Source organism: Xyrauchen texanus, chromosome 6 (genome assembly GCF_025860055.1).
Source record: "Xyrauchen texanus isolate HMW12.3.18 chromosome 6, RBS_HiC_50CHRs, whole genome shotgun sequence".
Taxonomy (NCBI): Eukaryota; Metazoa; Chordata; class Actinopteri; order Cypriniformes; family Catostomidae; genus Xyrauchen; species Xyrauchen texanus.
Genome location: NC_068281.1, coordinates 8,806,078 through 8,820,379, shown reverse-complemented (window position 1 = coordinate 8,820,379; position 14,302 = coordinate 8,806,078). Strand labels below are relative to the sequence as shown.

The following is a 14,302-nucleotide window of genomic DNA, read 5'->3' as shown; positions in this document are numbered from 1 at the left end:
TTGTCATTGTAGTTCTATAGAGTGTGAGGCCAGAGACTATTTAGCAAAGACGAGTCACTACTATTTAAATGAATGGGATAAATTGGATCACCCAACCAAAAAGCTCTACCACCCAACAGTCAATAGATGTAGAGAGGAAGTCCTGCCTTGGAGGTTAAATAGCCTATCACCTTTTAGATACACACATTAACAATCAACTTGCTAACACGCATTTCCTATTTTAGCGTTATATGAGGTAAATACTCGGTTGAGTGAAATGCGATTGATTCATGTGTTAATACACACTGCATTAAAAAAATCAGTAAATGCATTTAGGCAGATGGATTATAAGACTAGTCTTCCACTGGCCATGACATAATAAACAGGGTGAAATACTTGCTGAATTCACTGAGTTATGCAGCCGAACTGCTCCGTGTTACAGCTCCCTGTAACTGGGAGAATGGGATGAGAATAGCTGACTCTGGATCAGTGACTGCAAGCAACATTCTAAATCGATTGTGTATGCTGAGAAAATGTCTTAGTTTCTAAAAATATTCTAAATTTTTGTTTTATGATAAACAAGTAGTTTGATTCATGAAACAAACCGTTTTTATGACATTTTGGTAGCATTAAAAATGATTCCAATTAAGTTGTATCAACATGCGCCTTTGCAGTAGGCTGTCCACAGTACGCACCGTGGATTAACTCAAAACAAGTGTGCACTGACATGAATTAAGTGAAAAATTTGCTTTTACTTTCAGACACACACCTTGAACATGTTAGGCTGGCAATACCCACTGAATTTTATCCTGACTTTTAAAAAAACATCTTAAGTTGACTCTGGCATTGTCAATGGGCACAGCACATGATGGCATATATGATGCAGGTTCAAGTGTTTGACTTTGCTGCTTTAGGTAAGACAGTGATTATTCTTAATTATTCATACTGGCTGCAATGTTGATGGAAAAACAAATCATGGATATTCATTCTATTGATTCTTTATTATAAATATGACGTGAAGACCTACTTTCTAAATATCTGTTTGTATACTATTCTGTTTTGACATGAGTTTTGTACAGTAGTTAGCATGACCTGTAATGTCTCTTGTTTGCAATGCATGGCTTATTTGTATGGAATGCATAGCATAGCAGAAGAGAGAGTGGCTGTGAGAAAAAGTAAAGCAAAATGAACGTAATGCTTTACTTTCCATAAAAAATAACTTTTTAATTAAGTTACGTTTTTAAGGAGTAACACAATATTCTAACAAGTTACTTTTAAAAGTAATGTTACCCAACACTGTGTCAAGCACAGTGACAAACTACCATTGTTTTTTTCTATCTCACCTGTAGGGGCGCTGTGGACACAGCAGCTGATGGCACATTGCTCCTTCAGCTCCAGCGAGAGTTGCGATAGGTTCATGCCATTACCATTAGGCACGTCTTGAATCTGGCTGTTGCTTTGGTGCTGTGGCAACTTCACCCCTTTCAGACTCCATCGTACCGCTATGGCTCCACTCATGCCCACCATGGCCTCACATACTTGCCCCGCCCACAAACGCTCATATGAACCATGTAACCTTGCATGAAAAATGGTAAACAGCTTCTCACATTACCATCATATTTTATACTCAGAGAAGGGGGAGGGGTACAGAGGTTAAGTAGACACTTACTTGGCATATGCTTTCTCCAACAATGCCACCCAGAATGCCCTCGGGCTCTGGCACCGTGAGAAGCAGAGAGTGTCTTTGATACAGGGCAGACGGTCATCCACTCGTACCTCTATCCAGTGCCCGTTCTGCCAGAACCGGAACCGGAAATCTCCACTGTAACCGTTGTCATCCCACAAAATCTGTTTATGTGGAAATACCTGGTGACAAACACACATACATTACCTTGTTTCAAATCACTGATATTTAATAACACAATTTCAAATGAAATTTTAAAAATATCTTTATTCTTGAAGTCTTATGTTTCACAGTAACGAGTCTCAGTTATAAACAAAACACATTATTAATTTGCATTCGAGTGAGTAAATGATTAGAGAATTAAAATTTTTGTGTGACCTATTCCTTAAACTCAGAATCAGATTAACTGAATTATGAAGTTTGACCCTTTTTGACTGAAGCAGCTTCCGCTTCGGCTTCAGCTTTAACAAACTCATCATATTCCTTGCTGTGTCAAGCTTTAAGGTAAGTAATCAAATTTGTTGTGTTCTAGGTTTTAATGGTAGTTCCACCTTGTGATATTCAACCCAATTCAAATGAAAATTGTTTCCTGATTCAAAGTAATTCCACACAAGAGACATTTTCTTTTAAACACATCACAAGTTGTGGGCAAATCCTCCAGCATGGTTTTCCACACCCTTCTGACAGCAAATCCCCAGCTCTGATTATCGGCTGTATTTCAACCAATGTTTAATAGTGCAGATAATTACTTTATTGACTGATACTGATGTTTGGCCTATACATGGCACAGGCATTTAGGGCTGCGAATCAATTAAAAATCTTAAAACTAATTAATTGCACAGTTTTCTGTGATTAACCGAGATTAAATTACGGTACATGATACATTACAACAAACTCATCATAAATATATTTACTCTATACTTTGTCTCAAAGAACTTGCAAGAAATTGGTAAGTCATAATTTATTTTAATTATATAAATATGTGCATATTATAATGTTCAGGTTTTTTTAGTTTTTTTTTTACATATTAATTAGACACATTTTTATAGGTTATATATAAGTATATGTTTACCAGCTGCAATTTCTCAGAGTAGGCAAGGGAGGCAATGTCTCCTGAAAAATTTGGGTGGGCAAATTAAACGAATGTACATAAATAAAACAAATACAGTGGCAAATTCTCAGGGCCTAGAGATAATGTTATATTTTAGCATCTTGGCCACACTTCGCCTAGATTTTGCAGAAATGTACTCTTGACATTTTCTCAAGCAACTTCTTGAGGTATCACCCTGGTATGATTTTTAAACAGTATTGAAGGAGTTCCCATCTATGTTGGGCACTTAGTGGCTGCTTTTCTTAATTATTTGGTCCAAGTCACCCATTTAAAAAAAAATTTTTTATTACATTTTAGTTTTGTAATTATTTGTTGGCACAATCATATTTTTGTATACAAACTAATTTCAAACATTTAAGCATACACCTTAAGATCAAAAGATTTTTAAGATCATGAGAAACATTTCAGGCAAGTGACCCCAGACTTTTGAACGATAGTGTAAATGCACATAGCCTATACAAACTTGATGATAATAAACTGATTTAAGGAAAATATTGTATATCTTACAAAAAAAACAACAGCCATTTTTAGTATTTTGTTATTATGTTGTTGAATTTATAAGCTAAATATGTGACGTTTTATATTATATGTTTTTATGCTGTTCTGCTGTTTTCTAGTGGATTTGAGATATTAGGATCAAATGGGCAGATTCAATTAATATCTAATGTTATTGGCAAGAGAAACTTAAATGTACATTGCCAATGCAATATTAGACACTATAAATACAGATTTAGGAAGAACTCGGGACACATTTCTCCTATCACGTGAAGTTTCAAGAAGTAAAAAAATAACAGATACTGCAGTATTTATTTTTTACTTTTTATGATGGCTATATGTGCTTTTTGGAGATTCCAAAATTTGGCACCCATTCAACTTGAATTTTATGGACCTACAGAGCTCACATATTCTTCTAAAAATCTTCAATTGTCTTCTGAACAAGAAAGAAAGTCATACACATCTGGGATGGCATGAGTAAATGGTGAGAGAACGTTCAATCTGTTTAATGGAACCTGCATTAGCAATGCGTTGGCCAAGTTCTCACATTTGTATTTACGTAAATCATGCTTCTGGCCTTAGTATACAGTGAAATATGATTGAGGTTTCATGCTAAGTAACACAGACTGAGAGGCTTCATACTTGTTACAAAGAATATCTAAATGTCTAATGTATTACACCTCAATGCATTCACCTTGTTCAACAGATGCTGGTTCTTGAGTAGCATGGAGCAGGCACAAAGCAACCAGCAGTCTCCCAGAATGCCTTGCTTTGGGTGGGCCTCCACTGGGTCATCAGGGAAGAGCTGAGGATGCTCACAGATTTCCTGAAAGTCAAATGAAGACATCACCGTTCAGTACAGAAACCATTCAACAAACATATTTCAAGTTTCAAAAAGAGTTGAGAAATTAGTTGATTTGAAGCTTGTCAAAGAAAATAAACTCAACCAAAAGTCGAACACAGATACATCGTGAAAGTATATTATTTTACCTGTGGGCGGAGCCATGACACATCACCCAGCAGACTGGAAAGGGGCGTGGTGTAGTCACAGAAGAGGGAGGAGTCATCAGCAGGGAAGTCGGGATCCACAAACAGTCCATGGTCCATGGCAACCAGAGTCTCCACCCCTAAAGTATGAAACGCTTCTCACACCTACAACCGTGAGAGAGTATTAAAATTAAAAGAAATCATATCAATTTCTGATTTTGAAAGGCTGACATTTAATCGTTTTCGGTCTACACAAACTGATTGTAGTGTCGTGCAAAACATTAATCACTGCTTCACTCTCTTTGCTAGTTAAAGCAAATATTTGACACCAAACACATAGATATTATATCATTACATGAAGAAAACATCAACATGATACCTATTTTACATTGAATGGCCGGCTAAATCCGAACTAAATGTTAATACGTGCTTACATTTTGACATAATGGAAATTTCTGCTCTTCAAAATCTATTTTAATGACAGAAATTTAAAGTTACCCAACATAACAGTCAAATATTAATTGTTATTAAATCATTCAGACTTGCCTTCAGCTCAGTTGGCTTGCTAACCCGTCAGAAACATTCCTGCCAGTTTTGAATGACATGTCCTGATGTAGGCAAAGAAAAGCGTCAAATTGAAGTTGAATCCATCATGCGTTCGCGTGTCATGAATCTGAGGCCGATGAAAACACGTTTCGTACATTCAAAGAAACATAAACATTGCATACACAACCGGAAGGACGCGCACGCCGTGGACAGCGCTATCATCCGGGGCGGAGGGAGCTGCAGCAGTGGCGCCTCCCGCCGGAGCTTCTCAGAACTGCAGCTTGAAGTGGAGACACGACATATGAAAATTAAAACCGCAATGCATTTTTATTTATTTTTTTCACCTTGTTCGTTCATATTATTTACAGTAATGTATGTCTGGAAGAGTAAAATAATGACCTCCGCCATTGCAGTCACAAATGTGAGCTCTAAAGGGGAGACCATAGCAAGCTGTCACACTTTATACTCAGTGTGAAATTTATACACTAGTGAATATTTCTACAAAAATAAAATAAAAAAGCTATTGAACATTTCTATCATTATTGTTCAGGAAAGACAGATAATTGAAAACACATTGACTTTTTGTGATAACATGGCCAAATAGCAAGGCATGGTGTTAAAATATATATGGGGTAAGTTGTCACAGTGGAGTCATTAAACCAGTGGCATAGTTGTTGTGTGAACATTCATGAAAAATGTCCTTGTCCTGAGAACATTATTCAAACTTTCAGTTAAAATCTACCTTCATTATATAGTCAAACCTTGCCTGAATGGCACTGTAATTTTAATGCTTTCACTTCTTTACCTATTAAAAAAAAAAAAAACAATGTTAATGAAATTTCAGTTTGGAGGATAATTCATAAATAGTCAGTTTCATTGCATGCATTCCTAAACTTAAGTAAAACAATTTAGACCTACTGTTTTATTTTCTATGGGGATCTTTGGGCATTATATATCTATTTATTTTTGCAAAAACAACACCAAAGCATTAAATTCAATGACTCTGAGGGAATATTTTATTAGCAATACCTAATTAAGTGGCTATAAATCATCTCCAGACTAGTTTCTCAAACTAACTGTTTCTCAGAATTGCTTTTCAAAAAAGTAGCAGTGGTAAATCTGAAGTTAATTTTCTACTCAAAATGACCCCGTTATTGTTATTGTGTTTTGTGCACCAGTTAATAAGGTCTGTGCAAGTAAGTCTCTACAGCTCTTTGCAACCAGTGCAAGGTCATGTCCACAGATTATATAACATGCACTCAGCTCTCCACATTATTAAAAACATGTTTTAAAGGGAAGTGTGAAACTATTATATAATGTTCATATGCATGATTTTTACATGTATGATCATACATTTTCAGTATAATCGCATCAGATGTGCAAGTAAATGTTACTCTGTTAACTGAAATGTTACAGTTAGATTACTCGTGTATATTATTATGTACTGAATTTTTAGGTTTCAATTTCAAGTAATCATATTCATAATTTCTTCATTTTATTCCTTGAAAGAAGTTGTGTTGCAAAATAAAAAGAATGGTGTTGCTCTCTGGCAAGTTTGGACATTGTCCTGTGACTGCAGGTTTTGTTCACTCGTATCGATTAGCAGCTTTACAAACATTTGTGCTTTGATATTTGATGATAGAAAAACTGAAGACCTGCGATCTGTGGTAAGACTTCAAATGTAACCTAAAATAATATATAAATCAATTAACCTGTTCATTAAAATGTAGTTAACTTAAAAATATATATCAGAACATTTTTATATATATTACTGTTGAAGTTGGTAGCAGCTAAAAAAAAAAAAAGCAATGAAAGTTTTAAATATGTAACTTTCATTTTAAATATTAAGTGATACTTATTTTGACAATGCCCAATTACCATTTTGAGATCCAAAGCTTTTATTTATGTATTTCATTTACAGATTTTATTATGAACACCATAAGAAACTGCGTCTTGCTTCTCTGTCTCTTCATTGGCAGTGTCTCCTCTGTGCAAAGACTGAACAATATTGATGACCTGAGAAACACTTACTACAGCAAGCGTGAGCCAAACCATGGACTCAAACTGCTGTTCTGGTTTGCACAACATGTTATTGATATTGATGTAAACTACATCTCACAGATGGACATCTTACCAAGCCGAGGTGACTATGGATTCCACTGGTTTGAAAACAGAGAAAGCATCCTCCCCACATTGCCCTCTGAATTCAAAGGTTATTACTCTGTGGGCAATCTAAGCTATCCAAGAGCCACAGAGTTACCAGCATATGTGCGAAAGGATCATTATATCTCACCACATTCCCCAGACAGCAATCTGGACAGGCTCATAGTCTGTGTGAGCAGAAGAGATCCAAACAGTTTATACAGTGTCTTTATCACAACACTTATGCACGGGCTGGACGAACTGGATCCATACCTCACTTTTGAGATCAATCCTGCACTTATACGTCAAATCCAACGTCCTTGTAATTGCACTTCACACCATTACAATGATTATCTGTTTAGCACCTTGACTAGTAATAGAAAAGATATAAATTATGTTCAAAAAACCTTACAAACAGCAAAGATCATTTTTAAAGAGCCAGGCCTTCCTGCATTTCTAACATTAACAGCATTTGACATTGAATACTCTTACAGAAACTTTGCAGTGAGATTTTGCAACTCTAGTGCAAAAGAATTGCACGAGCCCTTAAAACAATGTCATACAACTGCAGAAATTAAATTAGAGATTAAAACTTCAGTGATTGGTTTAGCAAAACTCACATGGGAACACATTCCTGCAAATGTAATGAAAGAATATGATTTCAAATACATAGCTGCTTGCAAGAAAACTGACTTCAGCAATGCACATAAATATTGTGAATGCACCAAGTTTGGGGTTAAGAATTCCTCTGGGAGTGTTGATACTTCAGTTCATCTTAATTCTGGTCTTCAACCCCTACTTCTATTGTACAAGAATGGTTCAGTGGTCTCAAATAACAACAGAGGAATGCCCACAAATATAAAGCATTATAGTGCAAGTCTGCAGCTCTACACTGAAAATGGTAAAGCATGCGCTCAGCTTTACATTAAGAAGACATTCTTTGATTGGAAAAAGGTTTTCTATTACTCATGGGTGGCGTTTTACAGAAATGCACGAGACGCCAATGACCAGTACTCTACATATACATATGTCGTGAAGATGGAAAAGGTAGAAAAATATAGCAAAGGGGAATATTATGTTTATAATTATGAGTCAAGTTTGGACATTGCACCTGGAGTTCAGATCCGCTTTCTGCTGGAAAAAAGGAATTATAATAATGCAAATGTTTTAGCCCAAACACAGCCCTGGAAAGATAATAAATATTCAAGCATATTGCAAACAAATGATGATGACCTACATCATGGTCTTCCACCTGAACTATTACCACACCTGTCAAATCCAGAATTGGTTCATGGGCCAGAGTTTGATGAAGCCAACGGAATGATCCCGACTAGAATACTGCGTTTTGATGCTAGTCTGCAGCTTTACGCTAATGATGGTAAAGCTTGTGCTCGGCTCTACATTAAGAAGACCTTCAGTGATTGGAATCATGCCTTCTACTACTCATGGGTGGCATTTTACAGCAGTCCACGAGATGCAATTGACCAATATTACACGTCAACATATGCTGTGAAGATGGAAAAGATGGAAGATGACAACGCTATTGATTATGATATTTATCAGTACAAGTCCAGTTTGGATATTGCACCAGGAGTTCAGATCCGTTTTCTACAGGACAAAACCTATGACAACATGTTAGCACAAACTGAGCCATGGAAGGGTTTTAGCATATCACAAATAACTATTTCCTGTATCCAATCTTAGTTACTGCCAACAATTCAAATTTAGGCAATAGCTGCCTACTATTAATAACATTAATACTGTTTAAAAACAAACAAATGTTTATGTTTTACGGATGTGCATTTAAAGTTCTACTCATTAACATTCCATGATAATTACATTGCTATTTCCTGTAATATGGTGTAACACACTTTGTTCCACTGTGACATTTTAATTTTAATGGATTTAAACACTATTTCATTTCTCAAGATGAGATTCTTGTACACCATGTCTTCATATATAATAAGAGTCATCATCTATTAAAACGCATTTGAAAGTGGTTTGAATATGTCCTTTTTAATATTCTATCAGACATAACAACAGATTAATGCGAAGAAAAACAAAATACCAACAAACGTTTTTCTTTGAAATAATTAAATGACATATCTCACATTTAGTCATTTAGCACACTTTAATCCAAAGCGACATACAAATGAGGAACATAAGCAATTTGTCATGACTAAAGTCAACATTACAGTTAATGTAATACTGAACCACAATTAAAGTAACACTGAATGATAGTATTTCACGTTCAATTTTTACTTTAAAATCTACTCTACAGTATGGTAGGTATTCCATGTAAGAGTTTAAATTTGCCCTCCACCCTCATCCTCACTCCCACCCCACAAAACAAAAAACTTTTATTGTTTCCTCAGCACACTTCACAATTTTTTACAGGGCACTCAACCCCCCTATGTAACAAGGTTCTTAAGATGGGGCAAGGAAGTGGTGGGAACCAGCTGAACAGTCAACATAAAACTTTAACAACAAACTGAACTCAAACATAAACTGCAAAACTAACAAAGATGCACGAGCACACACACAGCTTCGGGCGTCTCTCTCGAACTGGCCTCTCTGGCCCCCCTTATTTCTCTCCGACTGATTAGTCAACTCAGCGCCAGGTGTGAGTCATCATGGCCTGGTCACACCCCCCTCCTCATCACACCCCTGTATATGACTGCATGAGGTAACAGATAAAGTACACTTAAAGAAAAGAAAATGTCTGGTACAACATAGAAAAGTGAATCGTTCCATAAAGCATATTGAGAAAGGGCTTATAGTACCACAGTTGACTAGGCATTATAACTGAAAAGTTGAGCTCTTGCTCTTAATCAGGAAAAGCATGCAAGTGCTCATATGTAGTCTCCATTTGTGAAACAATAAAGAAGGCTCCTTTCTCAAATCTTACCAAACACTGGAATCTCAATCTCAGGCCAAACAACATGATCCATATGATATTCAACAGTTTCTTGTCCATCACAACACAAAAACTGTTAGTTACCTGCTTGCTGGTCCCTGAAGCTAGTAGGAATGTCTGCTGATCCTGGTTCTCAATGTGTTCCTCTTGGCTCCTGCAAGACTAAGGAAAAAGCAAAATACCAAACAATGAGTTATACCCTTATACAAAATTTGAAGTATACATAATTTTGTTATATTTTTCACATTTCAAAAAATATTGTAATCAACTTGTGAAAAACAACTAGATGACCCACGGCCTGAGCTGCACTGATCTTTTCTTTCTGACAGGCTGAGGTGGCAGTATGTGCTAATTCTCAGGAAAGATGTGTCATAGTCCCATTCTGTCAGAAGCAAGAGAGTTTGCCATCAATATGTATTTTCAGACTAAATTAATTTGCTTGATTGAAATGCCCTACTTCCAGGTTATAATCCATTTTATTTTTATGTTTTTAAAAAGTAACATGTTAAGTATTCAGTTTGAGATTCAACTCACTAAACTATAAATATAAATTTGGCCATTAACACTGTACCTGGTTGCTCATTCAAGGATTCCGTGTATTGGTTTCTTGCAAGACTTAAGGGTCTCTGTTTCTCTTATGATCTTAATTTTTATAGAGAGAGTTGGACACTTTTCAAACAGTTTGGCAGCTGTTTCTGGTGCAAACAGGTAGATTAAGTCCTGAAATATCTGTATAATCAGAAAAATAAAAACACTTTACTGCAATTCACCTTTAAATGGATTCTAACTCACTACTTGCTCTTAATAAATGTATGCCATGTTTTCAAATAAAATGACTATTTAAGAAACATTAATAAGGAGTATCCATCTACATCATCATACACAAATATGACAAATAAATAGCTTGCATATACTCTCTTGGAAAGTGGATCCTTAAGGTGCTACTACCCAATGCATATTTCTCTTTGGTAAGTCAACGAGGGATTCAAAATGTGCTTCAAAAATTTACAATTGCGGAGTCTCAGTGGGGCCAACACTAGTGAACAATGAAATATGCACGACTTTATTGATAACAGAGACAATGCAAACCCACATGAAAGATTAAGACAAGTTTTGACCAGACAAGGGAAGTGACCAGTTGCACAGTTAGAGTAAAAACTGATATTGTAAATTTGTTAGTGCTTGGTTGGAGAGAAACAACTACCTGATCATTGAACATAAGATTACCCCTCAGTTTCAACCATAAGTGCTGTAAAGGTGTCAACAATCTGCCTTCTAGTGCAGTTAGTCAGTGTATATTCATCAAGCACTGTTGTCTCACCAGGTTGTCATTAAAATCTGTTTAATTAGATGAACAGATCAAACCCATATTGTGTTAGAGCCATTAAATATTTTTTTTAATATGATATATTTAGCTTATGACTAAGTCTGTACACTAATAGTAGAGAGGACACACTTAATCTTTGTCTTAAGAACTTTGCAATTGTTCATCATCTCTTCACATTCATGGTTAGCTTTGATGATTCACGGTCAATGCTGCTCATGGACCCAGAGCTTGAGCTCGGCCCACTACATGAGGAGACCAAAACAGGGGTGTGCTGGGGTCTGAAGACAAAAAGGAATCACACAATAGAATGAGACTTTTAGAGTGAAATTAAGAACAGGCTGAGATTAATTCATTGCGCTCTTTTACACTCAAAGTCGAAGATTTGTGTGTTATAAATGGTTATAAAAAATATACTATAAAACCATTCATTCTCATTCATCACTATAAAGTACAGATAATTAAACAGTAAATTGTATTTATTCTTTAATAATCTGGGGTTTGTCCGTGGAATTAATTTAACAGAAAAACTGGATTCACATTATAACTATATTTTCTGGATCAACAAAACCTAATGTGTAAACTTTAGTATGCTCTGGACATGACACGCAACACATTTTTAGTTTATCTTATTTTGTTACTTGTCTTCATTATCTCATTAAAAACACATTCAAACATATTAACTTATATTGGTTTTCACCTTACTTTGCAATGGGATTGTACCAGTCTAAGGGGGAGGTGGGAACCATCAGTAAACATAAAGTTTAATGATATAAATGAACTTATATCAAACATAAACAGACACATATGCAACGCGACCGCGTGCTCTCTCGCGCCTCTGTGACGCTTTCTGCAACTCTTGTCATGTGGAGGGCAATGCGGCATTTGTCGCTGGCATTTAACGGAGCGTTGACACCTGGACTCAATTAATGTGAAATGCGCTTTACAATGAAAGAACATTATTGAAACCCAAAATTATTATTATTTGTCTATTATTGTGGTCTTATAAAAGCCATGTGGTCATGAATGACTCAAAATGATTCACTGACTCACTCATAGCACATAAGACGCTCATTTGTCGCCACCTATTGACATTTACAGAAGGGGTCATTGAACTAATTGAACAAATTGTGAAACAGAAGCAAGCCTCATCAGAATACTCTTTATTTTGCAGCTAATTCTGCACAATTGTAAACTTGAATCACTCAAATAGCTGGAATTGATGCTTTTAGCTTATTCTTTAAAAAAAAAAATATCCCAAGAAAAAATGTCTTACCTTTTTCGCCCGCCATGAGTTTGCATCCCTGTAATTTGTTGTGGCATTGTAAGAACAAACCTACAAATTAGAAAATAAGCAAATTTGATGTTCTTTTTTTAGTTTTTTGCATAGCCGAATATCAAACATTACTAGTAAACATGCTACAAAGATGTACAGAAAACATGGACAAGTTCTTGAAAAGGAAAAATATTGATGATGGTTAGCCTATATGGGATAGTGGTGTGCCGTAGAATTTGTTAGTCGTAAAAATTATAGCACGTCACTCTTTAACAAAGTCCCTCTGGAATTGACTGAATGAGGTACATTTTAGGAGAGTTATAATGATGTCAAGAGAAAAGAAACAGTCTTACAGTACTTTTAGTCAAATACTTATGGCGATACATATATATATATATATATATATATATATATATATATATATATATATATATATATATATATATATAGCATGCAGTTTATCAAGAATAATGATTGATCAAACCAGACAAATTTCCATTTGGCGTTTTAATTCCACATTTCAAAGTACAGTAACTGTCATTGAAACAAGATGTCAGATCACTGAAATATAAATAACAGAAAAATACAAACATTATACACACACACACACACTAAAGTACATGCAGGTTTCCAATTCAATTAAAAAAAAAAAAAAAAAAAAAAAACACTATTGTAACACTTACAATAATTGTTAATAATATAAAGAGGTCAGCTCTGGGATAAAAAGAATTACCAGTAAACATAAGCATTGAGGATATTTGGTACCAAATAAAGTGCAGGATACCAAATAAATTGAGGTATAACATCATATTTACAAGTCATTTCTGACAATAGGTTAAGTGGTAACAATTTAGAGTAAAGCTCTGGAGTAGAATATACCATTATAACTGCAATGCTGACCTGTGGCACAAGGATTTACAAGCTTTAACAATAGAATAACAGTTAAGCACTGTGACTGAATGAAAGTAGAATTTTTGGTACTAGTTAATGTGCAATATCAAGTATCAGAGGTATGAAATAGGATTTACAAACTATAATAGAATCGTTAATCACTGACGGAATGAAATAAGCAATACTAAAGTCACGGTAAGTAGAATATTTGATACCAGATAATGTGCAAATATCAAGTATTAGATGTATACTCTAGGATTTACAAGCTATATTTAAAAATTGAATAGTTAAGCACTGTAACAATGAAATAAGCAGCAAATTGTATATGAAATAATTGAGATCTTTGGTATCAAGGAATGTGCAGGATAACAGGTATAATATACATTTTGACATTCAACTTACACATGACAACAAGTGGGAATAAATATAATTAACAGCAGAAAATCTGGCTGTAGAGAACACAGCCAATCAGAATGTCTGGAGAGGTTGGGGTCTGCGTGGCGTATTGGGCTAAGAATCACCGGTTTTCCCCGACCTCCAGAATGAGGCAGTGCAAATTGGCATATCTTCAGTGATTCCTCGTGCGCCTGGACAAACCATCCCATATTCATCCAAGGAGCTGCCCTCAAAGCAGGGTCACGAGAGGAAAAAAAAAAAAAAAGCAATTTCCACAGTGAACAGTGTGGATTGGGTGAGTGTAGTCTGACACTTTTAGCAGGCTTTTTTAGGGGTCTTGATGTTACTGACTGCAGGATAAAGAAAGGGTTCCAGTTGCCAGTGATGCTGGGGTGTCAGTAGTCAGCCTAGGTTTAAGGGGTCGGCTGTGGGTCCCTCTCAGCTGTGCGGCGCCTTTTTCCACCTTCATGTTCAGATGCTCCTTTCAGGTAATGTGTAACTTTAACCCGGATCGCCTCATCAGTGGCATCCTGTGTTGCCGGGTTCTTCCGGAT

General features: G+C 35.7%; 2 protein-coding genes across 3 annotated transcripts in view; one reads left to right on the top strand and one right to left on the bottom strand.

Annotated features, from left to right (window-relative positions):
- The window catches only part of capn10 (calpain 10), a 139,720-nt gene extending 134,693 nt beyond the window's left edge, over positions 1-5,027 (bottom strand). For both annotated transcript variants that reach the window (XR_007970784.1, XM_052129162.1), the window contains exons 1-5: positions 4,803-5,027; positions 4,260-4,421; positions 3,964-4,095; positions 1,649-1,845; positions 1,323-1,555 (exon numbers count right to left, since the gene is read on the bottom strand). Coding sequence is in view for 1 of the 2 variants with exons in the window: in XM_052129162.1 (XP_051985122.1) it covers positions 1,323-1,555; positions 1,649-1,845; positions 3,964-4,095; positions 4,260-4,376 (679 nt within the window). In the remaining variant the exon portion in view is untranslated. The remainder of the gene's footprint in view (positions 1-1,322; positions 1,556-1,648; positions 1,846-3,963; positions 4,096-4,259; positions 4,422-4,802) is intronic.
- Positions 5,028-6,403: 1,376 nt separating this feature from the next.
- Positions 6,404-8,937, top strand: LOC127645518 (uncharacterized). Its single transcript, XM_052129163.1, has 2 exons — positions 6,404-6,469; positions 6,724-8,937. Exon 2 carries the CDS (start codon positions 6,732-6,734, stop codon positions 8,646-8,648), a length of 1,917 nt encoding a protein of 638 aa, XP_051985123.1. The 5' UTR covers positions 6,404-6,469; positions 6,724-6,731; the 3' UTR covers positions 8,649-8,937.
- The last annotated feature ends 5,365 nt before the right edge of the window (positions 8,938-14,302 follow it).